The 20521-nt window shown below is 45.3% G+C and overlaps 3 protein-coding genes across 5 annotated transcripts in view; 1 reads left to right on the top strand and 2 right to left on the bottom strand.

Moving 5' to 3' along the window:
- The window catches only part of LOC310748814 (uncharacterized protein), a 48495-nt gene extending 37105 nt beyond the window's left edge, over positions 1-11390 (bottom strand). The window contains exon 1 of the mRNA XM_083584740.1: positions 11326-11390. The gene's annotated coding sequence lies outside the window, so the exon portion shown is untranslated. The remainder of the gene's footprint in view (positions 1-11325) is intronic.
- On the bottom strand, positions 5292-20414 carry RPUSD1 (RNA pseudouridine synthase domain containing 1). 2 transcript variants are annotated; one of them, XM_083584768.1, is made up of 8 exons: positions 20288-20414; positions 18574-18785; positions 17796-17988; positions 16834-16957; positions 13043-13145; positions 12796-12897; positions 9872-12004; positions 5292-9802 (listed from the first exon to the last, which is right to left on the bottom strand). In XM_083584768.1, exons 3-7 carry the CDS (start codon positions 17975-17977, stop codon positions 11598-11600), a joined length of 918 nt encoding a protein of 305 aa, XP_083440894.1. In that variant the 5' UTR covers positions 17978-17988; positions 18574-18785; positions 20288-20414; the 3' UTR covers positions 5292-9802; positions 9872-11597. The 2 variants fall into 2 exon arrangements, with proteins under 2 accessions (XP_083440894.1, XP_083440893.1); XM_083584767.1 differs by lacking the exon at positions 18574-18785 and having other exon boundaries at positions 20288-20397.
- Positions 20411-20521, top strand: part of CHTF18 (chromosome transmission fidelity factor 18) — a 33826-nt gene continuing 33715 nt past the window's right edge. For both annotated transcript variants that reach the window (XM_083584746.1, XM_083584745.1), the window contains exon 1: positions 20411-20515. The gene's annotated coding sequence lies outside the window, so the exon portion shown is untranslated. The remainder of the gene's footprint in view (positions 20516-20521) is intronic.

Below are 20521 nucleotides of genomic sequence, written 5' to 3'. Positions count from 1 at the left end.
CAGATTATGTAGAACCGCTGCAACTTTGGTCACGTTCAGCTTCAGAAACCCTCCACAATCCTGGTGGAAATTGTTCTGTATACTGTTTATATTGCTAAAGGCGCATTCTCCCTTTGGCAGTAAAAATGCAAAAAAATAAAATAAAAAATGAATGGAGCCTTACATGCAGCTAAGTTCTGCTCAGAGTAGACCCATTGAAATTAAAGAACCAAAGTTGACCATGCCCATTAACTTCACTGGATCTACTCTGAGTAGGACTAGCATGGGACACAACTGTAAATAACAGTCAGCTTGATGCCCTTTCATGATACCCAAGAACAGCTGCCTGAGGCGGCTGCCTCATTATGCCTAGTGGTATGGCCTGCCCCACAGCTGTTGAAACAAGCTTATCAGATCACTTTAATGTGTGTTCTCAAACTTTTGCCTACGTATTTCACTTGTTACAGAAGGCAGAGGAGCTGTGAGCTAGCCAAAAGCGGCAACTATTTGTGGTTAGTACCACAATGATGTATACAAAGCCAGACTATTGCCACAGGCCACATCCACGCCATACATTTAAAGCTTTATTATACCACATTTCCTGTCATGGCTTCCCTTAAAGAATTCTGGGAACTGTAAAGTGTTAAGGGTGCAGAGAGTTGTTAGGAGACTCCCTCAATCCCTCTTCCCAGGGAACTCTGGAAGTTGAAGCTCTGAATTCATCACACGCAGAACCATTTCCCTTCAGCTGCAGTTCATCTCCTGCCAGCAACTATCCATCCCGCTGTCCACTGTGGCAACACTTTACATAATTAATTATGTAACTACATTGCCATCACATTATTCTACTCCATTCATTTCAACCCAAAGGAAATGCAATGCAAAAGGAGGGGAGGTCATCAATTACGTATCATTTGTGGACTGAAAGCAACAGCTGCAGCAAATACCAATAGCATTCACTAGATTCATTTCCATTCTGGTCCTGAGATGAGAAAGCAAACATTGGCAATTTCCAGACCCATTTTCATCAGAATCATCCAATCCTAATAGCGGGGTCAGTCCTGCTTCCCATGTCCGGCTTCCGGTGGTGTGTGGTGTGTGCAATTCTTCATGCTTTCTTGCAAAGACAACTCCCTGGTTATAAAACTTTCAAAACCTGCTGGACCTGATGTTATCTCAAGGGAGATAACCCACACCCTCTGGCCTTGTGTGTGAGGGAGAATGAGAACTCAGAATGGGCACCTTGGCTGCTCCTTATTTACTTACCAAAAAGGCAGCATCTATAAAAACAGGACGACAAGGAGCAGACCTAATCTGAGCCAGCCCCAAACCCTGCTCCTCCCATGCCAAGGTCTCTCCCTGAAATATGAGAATAAGTCCACATTCATACCATGTATTTAAAGCATTATGATACCACATTATTTAGTAGTAGTAGTAGTAGTAGTAGTAGTAGTATACCGCCCTTCATCTGAAAATCACAGGGCGGTTCACAACATAAAAATAGAAAATGAGAACACAAAATGCATAATAAAACTAGAACAAGAACAAACCAAGAACCCCTCTCCCACAAGCACATTTAAAAGAGCATGGAATGTTAATCAGCTAAAGGCCTGGTTAAAGCAGTCATAGCTTCTACCAAAGAATTCTGGGAGCTGTAGTTTGTGAACAGTACTGAGAACTACTAGGAGCCCCCCTATTCCCCTCACACATCTACCATTCCCATGACTGTTAAAAGCAGTATGATCCTGCTATAGACATACGGTGCGGTGTGGTCTGAATGCCTCAGAGAATGTGCAAAATGCTTGCCCTGAACTTAGGAAAGGGGGAGAAAATTGGTGCAGTTTGCATTTAAAACTGTTTGCAAAACAATACGCAAACCAAAACCCAACTATTTTTTGAAACTTGCGCTTCTCCAGATTTTGCAGTTCAGTTCTCCAGCCTCTGTTCCCAAACCATCACTCACATGTGGCCCTTCAAAGGCTGTTTTGGTGGGGATGTGGCCCTCAGTCTGAAAAAACAGGTTCCCCAGCCTTGCCCTACCAGGTAGGAGTATTCTGGAAGGGGAGAATTAAGAGCTGGATAGGAGCATGCCAGGAAGTTAAAAAACTGTCCTCTATATGTGCTACGTGGGACGATTTCAGGAGGGAGGAAAGGGGGAAAGGACACTTCTCAGAGGCACTCTCTGCTCTTCCTCTCTTTTATATAGAAAAAAAATGCTCCTGGCCAGCCCCAAACCTGAACCCTGCATTGTCATGTTAACATAGAAGCAGGAAGCCTCAGAAAGTGGGTAGGAAAGACCCCCTTCCCTATACTACCTTATCCTACCAACCAACACCTGCTACAAGACTCCTGTTCCAGGCTGGCAGAGACCGTGTTGATACACTGCAACTTTTTTGTTGCAGTAGCAGCACCCCCGCATTATCCGTACGCAAGCAAACATAAGCAGCTGCTTTCCACTGAGTCAGTCTTTTTATGTTCTGGCATTGCCTTGTTGAATTTTCCTCAGCTTGTTGATAATGGGGAAACTCGTTCGTTTCGAAGCTGGTCAGCCAAGTTTGCCTGGGCTCCAGAGAATTCCAGCCTGGCCAGTACGGGCTCATTCTTTACTGGCCGCTCCTAGTGTGCCCTGGCATTCCTCGGGTCACCCTGGCTTCCTCCCTCCAAAGAAATGATTGGCTTTGCAAGGCCATTTGACCAAAGGCTCGAGCACACCCAGACGGCCTCCATTCTCGTGGTCATTTACCTGAGGGAAACAGTATTTTCGACCCACCCATTTTGCACACCTGGAAACAAAACAAAAATATAGTGCTCCATTGCAGGAGGGCTCCAGTGGACATTTGACCCTGAGTGTGAACTCCTAGCACAGGAAGCGACACAGAGAAAACTGGGTGGGAAATGCCGCAAGAGGAACTCTATGTTTAGAACATAATATGCCCATGGCAGGTATCTGGAATATTAGTCAGTGCCGGGGTGGATGGTGTGTTGGGGTGGAGCAAAGGAGTGAGCAATCAAACGATAGAGAGAGCAATCTCCTAGGAATTCAGCAGGGAGCCTCAGGCAAGCCTCTCTCTCTCACGCTCATTGCGCTGTGCTGAAATCTGTCCTTTGAACACAGGAAGCTGCCATCTAGCTCAGTATTGTCTACACTGAAGGGCAGCAGCTTTCCAGATTTCAGGCAGCGGCTCTCTCTCCCAGTCCTACCTGGAGGTGCCATTGGGGATTGAACTTTGGACTTTTTGTATGCAAAGCAAGTGCTGTACTACTCACTTATTTTCCTTCCCCTAAAACGTAGGATTCTAGTCCTCATCATTCTGAAAAGGCTGCTTTAAATAGGAACACAGGAAGTTTCCTTATACCAAGTCAATTGGGCCCATCCAGTTCGGTACTGTCTATGCACTGTCTGGAAGTGGCTCTCCAGTGTTTCAGGCAGGCGTTGGCATGATGCTGAGCTTACCTTATCATTGCAAGGGGAGCATGAGCAGCGCATGGGTTGTGCTTGACCTTAAACATTTCTCTAGTCTCCCAAACCATTGGCTCTTCCTTATCTGTTCTGGAGGAGTGTGAGAAGCTTAAAGGGAAGCACAATGGCACCCTGTATGCAGGAAGGTAGCACAGCAGTGAGAAAAGGTCCTCTAGCACATCTTTTTTCCTGCCACGCTACTTTTCTGAGTCCAAGAAGTTTTTTAAAAAGAGAATTTAACCATGCCATCTCTCACCTGCGCTGTGAAACACCTATCCGTCATAAAATATGTCGTGAGGTTCTTTGGACTGCATGCGTACAACTCTAGCTTCCTACCACAGTACACGCTAAATTCATTTGCAATCTAATTTAAACGTAAGAAGGGTCTGCTGTTTCACCCCAAAGTGGAATCATCTAAACCATGGATAGGCAACCTAAGGCCCAGGGGCCAGATTTGGCCCAATTGCCTTCTAAATCCGGCCTGCAGACGGTCCGGGAATCAGTGTGTTTTTACATGAGTAGAATGTACCCTTTTATTTAAAATGCATCTCTGGGTTATTTGTGGGACCTGCCTGGTGTTTTGACATGAATAGAAAGTGTGCTTTTATTTAAAATGCACCTCTAGGTTATTTGGGGGGCATAGGAATTCGTTCATCCTCCCCCCCCCACGCAAAATATAGTCCGGACCCCCCCAAGGTCTGAGGGACAGTGGACTGGCCCCCTGCTGAAAAAGTTTTCTGACCCCTGATCTAAACCAGCATTCCGGTCTCATAGTAACCAGCCAGGTACCTGTGGGAAGCCAGTAAGCTGGACCTGAACACAAAGAGTCCTCTCTGCTCTTGTGATTTCCAGGATCTGGTAATTCAGAAGCACTGCTGCTGCTGACTGTGGAGGCAGAACATAGCCATCAAGGCTTGTGGCCACCAATAGCCCTCTCTTCCATGAATTTGCTTAAAGGTAAAGGTAAAGGGACCCCTGACCATTTGGTCCAGTTGTGACCGACTCTGGAGTTGCGGCACTCATCTCGCTTTACTGGCCGAGGGAGCCGACGTTTGCCCGCAGTTTTTCCGGGTCATGTGGCCAGCATGACTAAGCCACTTCTGGCGAACCAGAGCAGCGCACGGAAACGCCGTTTACCTTCCCACTGGAGTGGTACCTATTTATCTGCTTGCACTTTGACCTGCTTTTGAACTGCTGGGTTGGCAGGAGCAGGGACCGAGCAAGGGAGCTCACCCCATCGCAGGGATTCGAACCGCCGACCTTCTGATCGGCAAGTCCTAGGCTCTGTGGTTTAACCCACAGCGCCATCCTCGTCCCATGAATTTGCTTAATCCGCTTTTAAAGCATTCTAGGTAGGTGACCATCACTGCCTGCTGTGGGAGAGCGTTCCATAGTTTAACTATGCACTGTATGGAGAAGTCCTTTCTTTTATCCACCCTTAATCTTCCAACAAACGCTAACTGAGAACACTAATTGCCTTTTAACAATGTAAACCAAGAACTTTCCAACACACCATGAAATAATTGCTGCTTGTTTGAAGACAAGAGTGAAAAGGAGCTAAGGGCTGACCTTGAAGAATCTAGTCCAGTGGCTCCCAAATTCCCTGCCCCCATGGACCACTTGAAAACTGCTAAGGACCACTTGTAGTTTTTCTTCCTGTTGCTGCAATTGTAATGCACTGTACTAGATGCTGTATAATTTTTAAATGGTTTTTTACAGGAATGTGTGGACCACATGAAGGAAGTTCATCCACTGCCAGAGTTTGGGAACCCCTGATCTAACGACAGCACATCTAGATGTGCCACTAAAAGGCACTGTGCCCCCATTTGTGTAAGATTTATAAGCCACTGACAATGTTTATCCTGTGAGGTTTATTTCAGTTATGTCCACAAATGCAAAACAATAAATAACAAGTAGTGTTTTGAAACCTTACAGAGTGTCATGAGCACATGAAGTTCCACATCACATCACTTTTAAAATACACACACACAAATATATATATATACAAATAGGTGACTTTACGTCGCTAGCAAACAGACAACAATGCCAACTTAGCCCGGGGTGATAATATATAGCAGAAACAGATGTCATGCCACCATTCAAAGTGTGCACTGGCCATTGTGAACATTTTATCCTAAAATAGATCTCTTTCTCACAATTAACAAAATAACAGGTTAAGGAAAATATATATTCATTTCTAGTTCTCCTTGCAACATTGGATAAAAGCACAGCAAAAAATTAGCCCAACTATGTTGGAACATGCTATGGGGAAAGTCAGGCTATTTTGCAGTTTGGTCCATGGGGCATTAAAGATGGAATGGTTTCGCCTTCCAGAGACACAATATTTGCCAACCCTAGAAAAACAGGCTCGCACCAATCAAGCACGCAACTCACACAAAATGGCACCCGTGGTCCAATGTCATCCCAGCTGAGCTTCAGGTGAGATTATGTTAGGCTGCTTTTCCCATGAAGTGTTTATATATATATATATATAGGCACAGGCCTGGCCAGGATGCAGGCCTGAGGAATCACACAACTCCTCCCCAAGCTAGCGAGCCCCACTTGGGCTGTGGGTCCTTGCCTTCTTTTCCTCCGAACTGACAGCTGTCAGTTCTGGAATCCTGAGGTCAGGGGTGGTATGTCCCATTTTGCCACTCGAGGCAAAACAGGAAGTGCCACCCTGCTCTGCCACACCACAACAGCACCATCTCCAGTGGGACACTCACTACCACTTAGCCACTGCAGTTGTACCAACATCTGTGTCACCTCTGCCGCTTGTGGAGACACACTGCTGGCATTGGTCCCTGAAAGAGCTTGCAGGATCTCTCCCAAATCTCAAGAGACATTTTGCTCTCCTAGACATCTTGCAAGACTTTGATGAGATCTTGCAAGATCTTGCAGGAAATCACCCATCTGTTTACCTGTAAGCATATAAAATAGTGCATCTTGTTTTGTTCTTTTGTTAAATTACTTGTGGCATTCAACACTTTGGGAGAAGACTTCTCTCCCTTTTCCCTTTAAAAATGAGGGTCTATGCTTCACGCTCAGCAGGAAGGTCCATTTCAAATGAAATATGTATTTGTTTTGCTTCTGCTTTTTTGTGTTCTCGGGTGCCAAAGTTAGCCTCCTGGCCCTACTCCTCCAGTATCAATCCCTGGTTGGGCTTTCATTGACCATAAGCAATATCCCATGTAAAGGGAGGTAAAAAGGTAAAGGTTCTCTGGACAGTTAAGTCCAGTCAAAGGTGACTATGGGGTTGCTGCGCTCATCTCGCTTTCAGGCCAAGGGAGCCGGTGTTTGTCCACAGATGGTTTTCTGGGCCAGCATGACTAAAGCACTTCTGCGCAATAGGACACCGTGACGAGTGCCAGAGCACACGGAAACGCCATTTACCTTCCTGCCACAGCGGTACCTATTTATCTACTTGCACTGGCATGCTTTTGAACTGCTAGGTTGGCAGGAGCTGGGACAGAGCAACAGGAGCTCACCCCATAGCTAGGTGGTGACACTCCCTGGAGAGAAATGGCCCATCTTGCCCATCTTTGGGGTTTTACTTTGGCTTTGGTCTTTCGCTCAAGGGGTGGGTTGTTCTTCTTACAGGTTCACCTATCCTGTTTGAAGAAAAATACTTGTTTCTTGTGAAAATCTCTGTAAGAGATGCAGGCCAGGCCAGGACGCAGTCTGCCTTGCTCTGCCTAATGATATGGTCAGCCCTGCAAAGTGATAATTGTTGCATATCAGCGTAATCAAGGCCTCTCCCCAATGTGCTTAAATACAACTTGCTACAAAACAGACATTTGAAAAATGAGAACAACTTCCATGGAAATTTCTATAAAGAAACAGGGTGGACACAGCAATAAACGACCCAGAGTTTGTGTGCCCTGAGAATAACTTTGGAAGATTTCTGCCCCATCCTCTGGGAGATCCAGTAATCACTTGCAATTACTGACAAGCCCATCTTTATTGCCACAAGGGCATACTATTGCATCAGAAACACAAAAAGCTTCAGTTCAATGGATTCTAAATGAAGCATGGATGCTTAAGACTGTGATACAGTATAAATATTTAGTGCAAGCAGCTCATGGAAGGTTATTTCTGCATATTTGGAAAATAAATAAAAATTGGTCATCTTGCAAAAAACCCTCGAGCTGCTAAAGTTTGTGCCTTGATTTAATTTACAATGCAAATGTAAATGCTAACTGTTTTTTATCAACCACGTTTTACTAACAATTTAAGCTCATCTTTTTGTAAAAACTCTTTAAATCTTCCTTTTTCTCTTTCCCCACTGCTCTCCTTCTTCTAAGAGTGTGTTAAAGGGTCTTCTGCAAAATAAATGGGGGAAAGTAATCATTTCCATATAATTATCTCTGTCAAAGGATTGCAGTCAGAGAACCATATCTTTACAATATGAATGGTGCCCTCTAGTGGTGAGAACTGTTCCATGTCCCTCCCTCCCAAATCCAAACATAAAGTTAGTAGGCATTATGAGCAATATTCTATATATGCACAGCACTGCCAAAAAAAAAACCACCTCCTGTGATCAGTTTAAATTCTACTTGCATAACATAATGTGCACAAATATCAACGGCGCAATCTACACTTGGATGCAGCATCCTTTTTGGGAAAATTTGGAAAGGCTTTAAGAGGTTTCACAAGGAAATGGGATTTTTCACAAGAAAAACAAGGTCTCTATCGTGAGGGCTGGAAGGACACGTGCAGGAATAAAGAGACAGGATCTGCATGCAGTGTAGGACTTGCAGTTCCCTGGAATCCCTCGTAAGGCACGTTTTCAACCCTAACTGTGAAGATCAGATGCTCCCTTTGTTTCAAAATAAAGATGGAGGAGGGAAAGGACACTACCCTTTCTGTGCCACAATGAGAAAATGCATGCCTTGTGACTGCATGGGTCTCTAGGCACAATTCAGGATTCAAAGAGCACAAAGCTAGCTTCGCCAGCTAGATCTGACATGCGGAAGGAAGGCAGTGTGCATGTGTGTCTATGCACAAGAGAGTGTGTCAATTTAAGGCAGGGGTCACCAACTTTTAAAAAAACCAATTAGCATGTTGAGACTTCTGAGTAAGTTTTGTGGACACTCTCTGGTCACTTCTCTCCCCCTTCTGAACCCAGATCAGCTCCCCTCTCCAATGACAGAAAGAGAGGATATGCACAGGAACACACACTGTTTTTCCTCAAAGGATCTGGTAAAAGTCAGGTCTGGTGGAACTGTAAAGCACATAGAGCTGAAGGAGGAAGTGGGAAAGAGCGTCACTATTCCAACTTCCTTTTTTCTGCTCAATGTGTTTTCATGGCAAATGGGGCACTGGGGCTCAGAAGTTTCATGGGCACAATAAAATGAACAAGGGCACCGAAACCCCTGACGTAAAGTCATCCTAAAACCTGCATAGGAAAATGAGCTCAAAGGTGATTTTTAAAAAAGACACACACACACACAAAAGTATGTTGTGGAGCAGTTGTTACAATGCCCTAGAAAAGGATTGTTATCGTCACCACCATCAGCTGCTACTGCAGGGCAGATAAAAGCTGAAACCCACATACATACCCTTCCAGACATCCACATAACATGAAAAAAATGCAAGGTGGCTGATCTAAAATTGCCAAAAGCTTTCTTTCTATGGGAAGTGAAGGCAAAGGTCGGTCAGGAAAAGAGCTCTAGGGGAGAGAGAAGTAGGGGAAAACCTTAACCAGAAAGGGGTCGGCAACTTTTTCAGGCCTAGGGGCACATTTGGAAATCTAAGGAATAGGTGTGGCCACCACAAAACACCCAATCTGCAGAAGAAAAACTGTTGGTGCTCAGACTTCTCTCTCAAAGCAACAAGGAAAGAATCTAAACAGTGTTCCCCACCCACCCTTAAAAAAAAAAACACAGGTGAAAAAACAGGCACCCTCAAGGAATTAACTTCCCCCAAAGTCCTCATTTTTAAAAAAAATTAAGAGGGTCAAGAATGCTTGACAGGTGTTGGGGAGCGGAGTGTTATCTGAGGGTTCTGAGATACCTATGAGTGCCCTGCTGGGGGACCCCAGCTAGAAAAGGAAAGGAGATTTTCCTGGTTTCTTTTATCCATTTCTTCAGAGTCCAAGAGACAGTTATGTAACAAGCCTCCTCATGCATTGGTTATTATCCAAAATGAAAGACAGACGAAAAGGGAAGTGAATCTCTGTGGCTGAAGGCAGGCAGTAGGTGGGATTTCAGCAGGTCAAGTGGTCCCTTTTTTCTGACACTTTCCCCACAGATTCCCCTGAGGGCAGCAGAGGCTGAGGGCGACGTCCAGCATGCATCGCCCTCAGAGAAGACCCACTGACATCTATCAGCCACTATGACTGGGCTGTGATCATCTCACTGCCTGGTTCCCTAGCAGCCATACACGAAGCAGTAACTTGTCTGGGGGAATTTAAGGGTGAGCGACGGAAACCAGATGCGAAGAGTTAGCATCCCGTTACGGTTGTTTGGTGGCTGGATTTGCACTGTAGCCTGGACAGCATGTCTGCAAACAGCAGGGATGCCAACAGGTAAGAGGTCAGTGCTTCCTTTAGAAAGGAAATCTGAACTGTCTCCAACACCCGGACTAATAATAGGCTGAGAGTTACTTTGGCTCCGCATAGAATTGCTTCTGCAAAACTAAGACTTGGTGCTATTACCTCTGTAAGTCTGCTAGAAGGAGCTACTACCTATGGAACAGCATTTCTGTGTCTTTTGTGTAAAATGGTTATAGAGGACGCTGTTCACTACGTTACGCAGCATCCTCTAGACCAGGGATGTCCAGGTCTATCCCGGGTGATAGCGGTAGATCGCGGTCGATCACTAGTTCATTTCTGTTTTCTTGAGAAGAGTAGCTGTTTCCTTCAGTCATGCAGGATCGCTAAACTGGAATTCAAAGTTAGCACTGCCCAGCTTTTGTTAGGGTGAGCGTTTTTCGGCGATTCCGCCTTAAAATAATCACCTCTGCGCCCTCCCCCAAATAATCTCAACACCAACCTTGCCCCCTAAGAAAAACTCAACAACTTTGACCTGAACTCCTAAAAAAAGTTCAACTTTGACCTGAACCCCTAAAAAGGGTTAGATCACTGCCGCTTTTTGTGCTGGGAGTAAATCGCAGTCTCTTGGGAGTTGGACATCCCTGCTCTAGACAAATATCCTCATGTAAAGTACCTGTCTGAGTTTAGCCGCAATGTTATTATTATTTTTTTCATCAAGTGAGTTTGTGTGCTTTTCGCTGTGGGACAAGGAAAATCGGCCAGCGTGGCAAAGCAGTTAGAGAAGAGTTTCCCAAACTTGGGTCTCCAGCTGTTTCTTGACTACCATCAAACCCCGACCACTGGTCCTGTTAGCTAGGAACAATGGAAGTTGTGGTCCAAAAACAGCTGGAGACCCAAGTTGGGGAACCCCTGGGTTAAAGTGTCAGACTATGACCTGGGAGACCAGGGTTCAAGTGCTCACTCGGCCATAAAGCTCACTGGGTGACACTGGGCCAGTCACTGCCTCTCAGCCAAAGCTACCTCACAGGGTTGTTGCGGGGATTAAATGAGATGGGAAAGGACCATGCACATATATGTCACTTTGAACTCCTTGGAGAAAAAGGTGGGATCTGACGCAATCAATCAATCAAATTCTGTTATCTTGTGTGCCTCTCTATTTGCACTGGCTGCTACGAAATTCAGAGCCAACTATGTGGCTCGTCTCTGAAAGTCTCTAGTATGGCTTATATAGGAACAAATAAAATGTCTAGTATTACTGATGAGCAATTTTAAGGCTACTGATTTCAATGGGTCTACTCTAAGTATGACTTAACTGGACATCACCCTGAGAGACAGTGCCCCCAATTGCGTTAATCCAATCGCTTAAGAGTGTCAATATCAGGGCACAAACCTGGCCTGTCTGACCACAGTCCGTGATCTTCCACATCCGGCGACTAAAACGAGCCAGCTTGAGGGCACGGGATTAAAAAGCTGATCAAGCACACAGTCAAAATTCCAGTTTGGGAACGCGACCCTCACAGAGGCATTTCCGAGGAATGTTGGGAGTGAACAAGACGACAGGTGTTGGGAGTCAGGCCTGGAAAAGCTTCTGGCAGGAATCAGCGGTAGTGACAAGGTACAAAGATTTGGGGTTTCCCAACCACGAGGGATCCGTGGGCCATCTCACTCCAGGGCCCACTCGGCCAGCCACTGCTCACATTTCCCTCGCTGCTCCTGCTCCAACTCCTCCACCTCAGGGCTCTTGGCTTCCGGCGGAACCTCAGGGCTTGGGCTCCCAAGCAGATTCCCCTGACGGCCTTCCTCCGCCAGGACACTCTGGTCCTTCAGTTCTTGGATCAGCTCCTCCAGCTGGTGCGTGGCACGCTGAGGGGCCCAGTTGCTGTCCACTGTGGGGACAAAAGGGTCGGGCGCGATCACCTCAATAAGCTCCTTGCTGGTCGGGATGCGCAAGTAGTAGGCGTGGAGCATCATGCGGTAAGGGCCGCTGTCCTTCTTGAAGCTGTACGTGAAGTCGCCCACCACCGGGTGCCCGATGGCGCTGCAGTGGACGCGGAGCTGGTGGGTTCTTCCTGAGGAGGGGCGGAAAGGACAATGCCATTTTTTTTTTTTTTAGGACAGAGAGACCCTTTCGGCTATCAGCCCACCCTCCCACAAGGACAGGGTGACACAGGTCGCTTCCATGAGACATGTAAAATGTTTCATCCAATTCTAGTGGTTTCATCAACAAACCCTTCACACATCCCCATTAGGAAGATGCCTTATACTGAGTCAGACCAATCAGTCCATGCTCAGTATTCCCTGCACGGACTGGCAGCAGCTTCTGAAACTGATACTGTTTTAGACAAGCCTGTGTAACATGAATTCTCTCCTTTTTTTAAACCAATCGGTACTTACTGATGTCTTAACAAAGCTTTTCTGCTGTTTTTATTCTAATAAGTTGTACTCCGCCTTGAATTTTCTTTTCTGAAAGTGCAGAAACATGTATTATACCGAAACACTTTTGGTCTTTAGCTTAAAAATGTATAAATTACTTCCTCTGGTCTTCCAGACTACTGTTTCTGCACCTTATCTATTTTTGTGTATTTTTTATGTATGTCAACAAGCAGCACAAGGACTAAGTTCACGTTCAAGATTTGTTATGCATGCCACATTTGTTATTATATACTTCTTATTTGTATGAAAAAACTTCAATAAAAATCAATTAGATATACAAGTAAATAAACTTCTCTGAGGCACAAAAGAGTGGAGAACTGGCCTTGCTGAACTGGCCTGACTTGACAGCCTGGAGACAGAAGCACACACTGCATTGTGGGAAAGGCCATTCCAGAGCCATGCAATGAAGGAACTGGAGTCCTTTTACCTGTGAGGGGCTGCAGAAGAACTTTCGTCGCTGGATCGCCACTGTAAAGGCCATGTTCAAGCACTGTTAGCTCTGACTGGCAAGGTTTGGGGTTTTCACAACCTGTTAGAAATGTTGGAATCAACGTGTTAAAAGCAAAGTCAATTTTCAAAACATCTGCAAAGCTCAAAGTTTTCTGACGATGCAATGCCTCAGTGCTACAATGAAAATGAGAAAGGGGGGCATGAAAGGGTGGTGGCAGCCCTACCCTCCGTCCCTTCAGTGCACATCATGTGTGTCAAGCCTTCTGTCGTGTTCTTCCCGATGGCGTAGTGGATCGTCATCCTCGCCTCTTGGATGTGGCCCCTCACCTGCCAAGCAGAGGATGCATTTTGTCACAACACCCTGAGTCTTAACATGAACAAAACACCAGCCTCAGTTTCCCAACTGTAAAATGGGAACGGGTCAATATCACTTGCAAAGCCATATACCTGCACAATTGCTGTACAGGGACATCTTAACTTCCCTTACTTTAAATCAGGGTTGGGGAACCTAGGGCCCTCCAGGTGTCGCTGGACTACAAAGCGTGTCATCATCCCTCGCCACTGGCTATGCTGGCTGCTGGGGCTGCTGGGAGTTGGAGTCCAAGAACATCTGGAGGGCCACAAGTTCCCCCCACCCTCATCCTCGCTTCAGACACTTACTTGAAGTAAGTTCCTCTAAACCAGTCTTCCTCAACCTGGTTCCTCCCAGATGTTTTGGAGTACAACTCCCAGCAGCCCTGTTGGGAGTTGTAGTCCAGGGACATCCAACTCCCAAGAGACTGCGATCTCTACTCCTGGGGGGGGGGGGGACTGGCAGCTTTTGGGCACCCCTGTTGTAGTCCGTACAGAGATGGGTGAGAAATTTGTCTAGTATGCATTTCAATGTGAATCAATTTGTAATTCCCAGGCCAGAACACGAACATGCAACTGCTTTTTGGAATTTGCACTTTTGCAAATTCTGGCATGCAGTTCTCCAAGCCAAAAAAAAAAGGCTATCAGGGAATCATGGGCACAAAAATGCATACGTTAAAACAAACTTTCTTGCAAATATTTGTTTTACTGGGAGAAAAATAATCTCACTGTGATGACTGATGCATTTAAGGTTTTCAGGATGACTTGTTTAAAATGAAGTTTGCAAACTGATGCAGAAATGGGGCAAATGGAACATCAGACTGCAAAAGTGAGAAACACAGAGAAGACAAAACTGGCAGACTTGCCCAGCTCTTCAATCCCAAAACCAAGAGGGCACCAGACTCTTGGCTTTGGAGGAGATATAACACTGCCGGGGGAAGGCACATCTTTTTCCTTTGAAGATCCATGCTCTCAGCAAATAAGCTTTTTTTCATTCCAGACTGCACGGATCAGCATGGTTTCCCCGTGACCAGGCTGCGTTAAGCTCTTCCCATCCACAGAAGCTGAGAGACACATAATCCGCTTGGCCCGGGAGGATTTCATCTGCGGCAGATTAGCTCTGCTTCCTGAACAGATTCAGCATCTGCAGAGTCTTTGTACCACCCTTTTTGTCTCTCACCATCCAGGGAGGCCGTTTAACAAAAAGCCACGGCAAGCTTTGGTGGCATCCACCTCATACACTTAAAACCACATTTAAACACACATGGAAGGCACCTAGCTCCCCCCCCAAAAAAAAAACCCCAAAGAATCTTGTGAACTGTAATTTGCTGAGGGTGCTCAGAATTGTGGCTCTGTGAGGGGTAAATTACAGCTCCCAGGATTCTTTGAGGGGAAGCCATGTGCTTTAAATGTACAGCACACGTACGGGCTTGTCCTAATTTCAGGTGTGCAGAATTCCGCTCGGAATCCCAGGTGTGAGTCACAGGTTATCTGATGTGGGGGAGTAAGACAGGGAGGTCAAATATGTCACGGGGCAGCTGGAGGAGTAGGAAAAACACACATAATGTGCTTCCACATGCTCTGCACTGTGGCTTTTTCATCCTGCGGCTACATCCATGTAAGATGTTTTAACATAGCCAGAGGCGGGCATGGCATAACGGTGAGAGCCGATGATGACAGTACGTGTAATGCAGTGAACTCACTTCCCGGCCTAAGACATCTCAATCTCATTGCACCCTTTTATGCAATATGGAGATAATAATTCCTTCCTACCTTACAGGGTAGTTGTCAAAGGTCACAAAAAAACTATATTATACAATGTATAAATGCTGTTAATAATAATGTATTATATTATCGTTATTCCAGCTAACGAAAATCCCAGGAAGTTTCTTGGGACAGAGAGAGGCAGGGAATAGAAAACTTTAGATCAGCAGTGGGGAACAGGATCAGAGGATAGGAACAGGAAAAAGCATCACAGACTATATCATTTTCTTTAGGGAAGTGGTAATGCACCTCTGAAAGATGTTGGGTACTCAACCCAGAAATACAAAATTACCTAGGTGACGAACAGCCTCAAAACTGGCACATATATACACACACACACACACACACACACCCTGAGTCCTCTTTGTCCTCTTTGACGTGCAAGGAGTCTCTCTTCCTAGCTGCGACCAGTTGCAAAACCAACCTCATTTCCTGCCAATCTGCTACTCATTTCTACTTAATGCCTTTTTTAATCTTTCCCTTTTAAAGAAGTAATGTTTAAGTCACAGGCGGTCGGTCGCTAGACACCCATCCTACAGATGGCCGGCTCGCCTTGCCTCGCGTGTCAGTGGGACACCCAAAAGGGATCAAGATAAAAATATGAACGCCAGCTGACGTCTGACGCCCTACTAGCTTTCTGGGTCTGTTTCAACAGTGGTGGCCTGAAACACAAGCCGTTTTCGTGGTTGGGGAAAAAAATATAAATGTTAAAAGTGCTCACTGAAAATCTTTTTCACCTCCTGTGGAAAAGTGTGAATTGGGCACATGAACATGACCTTGTGTTTTGTGGGAAGATGGGTGAATCATAGCAGATCCTGTAGATCATCTTTTAGTGTAGCAGCACCCATACTTTGGAATAGCAGATTCCCTGTCTCCACTATCCTAGAGCCCCAACCAGTAAGAAAGGGGAGTTTTTTAGCTGCTAAGAAGTCTTCTCATGCTTTGTGCTGACCAGAGCCAATCAGAGTGAAAGAAGGCAAGTCAGCCATTAAGGATTGACCCCTAGGGTAACTCTGGAGAAGGTGCACAGGAAGAGTTGTTCAGTATGCTCCAAAGCTAAGCATTTAGGAATACTGAAAGCACAAGGTGCTCCGAGACCATATTACACCGGTCCTGAAAGAGCTACACTGGCCTCTGTGCACAATTCAAAGTGTTGGTGCTGAGCTTAAAAGCCCTAAACGGCCTCGTCCCAGTATACCTGAAGGAGCGTCTCCACCCCCATCATTCTGCCCGGGCACTGAGGTCCAGCTCCGAGGGCCTTCTGGAGGTTCCCTCACTGCAAGAAGCAAAGCTACAGGGAACCAGGCAGAGGGCCTTCTTGGTAGTGGCGCCCGCCCTGTGGAACGCCCTCCCACCAGATGTCAAAGAGAAAAACAACTACTTGACATTTAGAAGACATCTGAAGGCAGCCCTGTTGAGGGAAGTTTTTAATGTCTGATGTTTTATCGTTTTATTCTGTTGGGAGCCACCTAGAGTGGCTGAGGAAACCCAGTCAGATGGGCGGGGTATAAATAATAAATTATTATTGTTATTCAAGAGAATGATGTTACATACAATGGAACTTCAAGGAAGACACAACTTCAGTCACTCTGGAAGACTGTATTGGAGCACTCCAAATCATTTGCCTCTATATGTGCACAGAAAATAGTAACCTAGCTGGAAGGCAGTGCATCCTTAACTTTTATTGTATTTTTCTAAGATTACTGCATAATCATAGAAGGGTATGACCATCATGAAGGGACCTTGCACTTCTGAATTTGCAGAGCAGCAATATCGACAGGGGGCCACAGAGTCAGCCAGCCCTGGCCTTCACCATTCATAAAGTGCAGCATCCAGAATGGGACACAGCCTTTCATCTGATTGATAGCTAGAAGGGAACTTGACAAACATGGTGGCTCACCAGCGCAAGGTAGGCCTTGGTCACCATCCGTTCCTTGAAGCATTTGTAGGCACTTCCAGCGGCTGCCTTGTTGAGCGCCACGCAAAGGGCCCCACTGGTGGAGAAATCCAGCTGGTGGCAAAACCTGGAAGATCATAAGATTTGTCTGTTATAAACAGCCTGAAAGGTTCAGTCTGCCATCTTGATTCAAAATGGCTTCCAACAGTATCCAAGTGCAAATGAAAAGATTATCCTTGACCTCATTGATTTGGTTACAATGTCTTAAGAGGTATATAAATCACAGTGAACAAACAAACAACTTTTCAAAGTATGTAGCAGAAGTAAAACAATTCCACACAAAGTTTCTGTGAACTTTGGAAAATCTGGCCTTGCCCTCAAATCACTTCAAAAAACAAACACACACCTTCCTCATTTATACTAAAATGCACTTTGCACTTGTCATCTTGGGTTTTCCACAAAATTTAGAATTGAAATTAGGCTTGAATAGAATGATTTGAATCTGGAAGTCGCCAGTTTGCATTGCTCTGGAGAGCAATCTAATGTAACAAGTCTACTTTATTTGCACTTAGTAAGCAAAGCAAAAAACGCTGAAAACTGACAGGCTTACCTAGTACAGTTTTTGCAATCAGCATCCATCTATTGCTCTAGAAAATTTCCAACTCACATTACTGTCGCCATCACACTAGCCATATAATACCCATTTTACAGAGGTCTGTGCCTGGGTGCTAAGAGGTTGTTGCCTGTAGTTTACAGGTCTATACATTTATGGGTTTCAGCAATTGCAAGGGTCCATACATTTTTGTACTATAATGCAGGAGTCAGTGCTTGTAAAGTTTCCCATTTCTGTGCTACATAACCTGGCAGCTGCTAATAACCAAGTTCATAAATTGTTTGAATAAAACTGTTTCATATTGTTATCCCACACATTAAGTAAACAGAGAGCCTTCTTACAAACTACTCACCGGAAGCCATAGTATGTGTCTGGGTCTGCAAGCTCAGGGAACCGATATTTCAACTGGCTCTGCAGGGTGAGCTTTTCATACCACATTTTGCTGTCAATGCGGACATCCCAGTGTTTGTTAACCACAATGAAGTCTGCACTTTGGTACAGAATGGACAAGTTATCGATGCTCACAGGCTCCATAGCGATGGACCCTTAGAGAGGGAAAGAAAGGTGCAGTTCTGAGTTTCTAATCCAAAAAGTGTTCTTCCCTTCTGACCTAGATTTGGGAAAGTTGTTCAGAGTTATTCTGTCGGAGCAGGAAATCACTCTGTGCATGCTTATCAACACTGGTTAATGCATTAATGGGCACTTGCTGAAATCAGGGTTGAGAACTAAAGCCCAGGTTTGGATGAAGCCCTAAAGACAAATGTCAGGTGTGCTTAAGAAATTGCAATAAATCAATCTGTCAACTGTATCAAATGCTGAGGAAAAGTCCAAAGGCTAGGGCAGAGATGACTGCTTTTTGGCTGGATATGCCAGAGGACCGCTTGCCTAGACTCTGCCTGGAGGAACAATGGAAGAAGGGTGGTTGGGCCAAGTTAGTACAAGACCTGCCAGCCTCAAAAAAACCTGACAACAGATTTTATATTCCCTGGAGTGAAAAGACTGCTCAGGGATTGGATTTATAAACAGGCTAACGAGCAAGATTTATCTCTAATCCATATCTCAAAATCCTCCCATTGGTACTATTTGCTGAAATCTCACCACACCAGAGCTCAATATTTGCAGTCACTTACCTTTGCCTCCCTGAAAACTGCATTTATAGCTCTCCGTTTTCAAACAATGCCTACGTCAGTCTTAGATGGGAGATACAGAAATGTTCCAAGGCATTTTGTATTTGTGGGGTAGGTGAGGCAGATCTCCCCCATTATATACTCCATTGTCAACTCTATCAAAACCTCAGAAAGAGATTTTTTGGAGATGCTGGCACCACTACAGGGACAGAACCCTGAAGTGAAACTATGTTAGCGTTTATTTGACTGTGATCCGCTTGTCACATATAAAACAGCCTTATTTGCAAAAGCCGCTAAAAACATTCATGCTAACTATATAAAAGACAATGCTGTAGACTGTGAAGGCGATTCATTAATTTGACTTATTGTAAGTGGGTGCATATCTATGGATTTCTTTTAACAGGTTTTAATTGACTTGCTGGGTTTGTAATTGAATTTGTAATGACTTTTAGTCAAACACAGTAAATGACTGATTGATTGATTGATTGAATGAAGAAATGAATGAATCTTTTAGTATGGCATCACGCAAACTTTGGAACTCACTATGTATTGACATCACTGGACTCTTTTTGGCGCCTGCTTAAAGTATTTTGTTTAGGTAAGCCCAGACATGTAGAACATTGGCATGTTTTAATCTGGTTCTCAGCTTCTCGTTGATTTTAAAAATAATAAGGTTTTAAATAGTTATCAAGTGCTTTCACTGATAATTTCATTATTTTATTCTTTTTGGAAACCACTTTGAGGTTTGTTTGTTTTACACTCAAGCAGTATATGAATTTTAATGAATAAATAGATACGTATTTGCTGCTTTTGCATCTTGTTATGCTGCTTTCTGGAATGACTGCTGGGGAGGGTACTATTGCATTCTCCTGCGGAGGTAAAATTGTGACCCCTTAATATAAAAAAATAACTATCCAACAATAAGCAGCTGTTTTCATATAGCTTAAAACACAGACCTAGAGCAAGAGAGGCCTCAGAGCTATCCACATTGAGCACCTGTGCAACAGACTGTGCAGGCACACAGCTCACCTGGTTGGATTTTTTTCTTGCTATTGTGAAATGTATTCTATTTAAAAAGATTATTTCAAATTGTGCATGTGGAAATTATTATTTTTTAAAATAGATGTGGTGATGTACAAAGCTTTCAGGCTTCCGACTGGGGCATCCACTTGGCTACTACGAGAACTGGATGCTGGACTAGATGTGCCAGTGGCCTGATCCAGGAGGCTCTTGTGTTCTTAAATGGCTACCCTATTTGACTCTTGACAAAACTCGCAGACAGGAGAGTCTGGAAAGAGAGGGAGGGAGCACCGAGCCTCCAAATCTTGCTTTTCCCCCCATTATGCTCGCTTTACATTTATTTTAACAGACTTGCCCTAAACCCGCTTTGAGACAGATGAGGCTGCTTGGCTGTCAAGCAAGAGAAGCCCCTCAAAGAAGCGCTTCTTTTGAGGTAGAGGCTGCTCACCCCTTACCCACCGCCATCGTCACGACATCGGCGGCTACCAAATCCTTTGGATAAAGGGACAGAAAACAACATGCAACCTTTCCACCCCAAAGACGCCCACGCTGCACTGGGAGGCTTGCAAAGATTGCTGCGCCTCCAGCGCCCTTCGTATGCATCCCGTGCATGCAGACATGCAGACGCGCGTGCACGCACCCCTGCCGGCCCCACTCCGCAAGGAGTGCACCGAGCCGGGCGGATCGATCGACCGACCTGCAACTTTGCGCAAGGCGCTAGCAGAGGGCTGGTGCGCCATGCAAAGGCGCGCGCGGCGGCGCTACATTGCAGCCAGCAGGCCCGGGCAGTGCAGCAGCCGCGGAGCAGCGCGTGGAGGAGACCCGCCAGCCAATCAGCGCCTTCCGCCGCATGGAACGTTCACCCGGAACTGAAACAGCGCGCGCGCTGGTTTGCAAAAAGGAAAAGTCAGCTGGGCTGTTGCAGGTACTG

Source organism: Podarcis filfolensis, assembly GCF_964270895.1.
Source record: "Podarcis filfolensis genome assembly, chromosome: 14".
Taxonomy (NCBI): domain Eukaryota; kingdom Metazoa; phylum Chordata; class Lepidosauria; order Squamata; family Lacertidae; genus Podarcis; species Podarcis filfolensis.
The sequence above is the reverse complement of the archived record's forward strand: the minus strand, read 5'-3'. Positions and strand labels throughout refer to the sequence as shown.

Coding starts and splice junctions, on each gene's coding strand:
- RPUSD1 (XM_083584767.1), bottom strand. CDS start 20,330: ATGGCGCACCAGCCCTCTGCTAGCGCCTTGCGCAAAGTTGCAG. Junction 17,989..20,287: donor CGCCTTGCGCAAAGTTGCAG/GTCGGTCGATCG, acceptor TCCCTCTCTAAG/GGTCCATCGCTATGGAGCCT. Junction 13,146..16,833: donor CCAAGGCCTACCTTGCGCTG/GTGAGCCACCAT, acceptor TCTGCTTGGCAG/GTGAGGGGCCACATCCAAGA.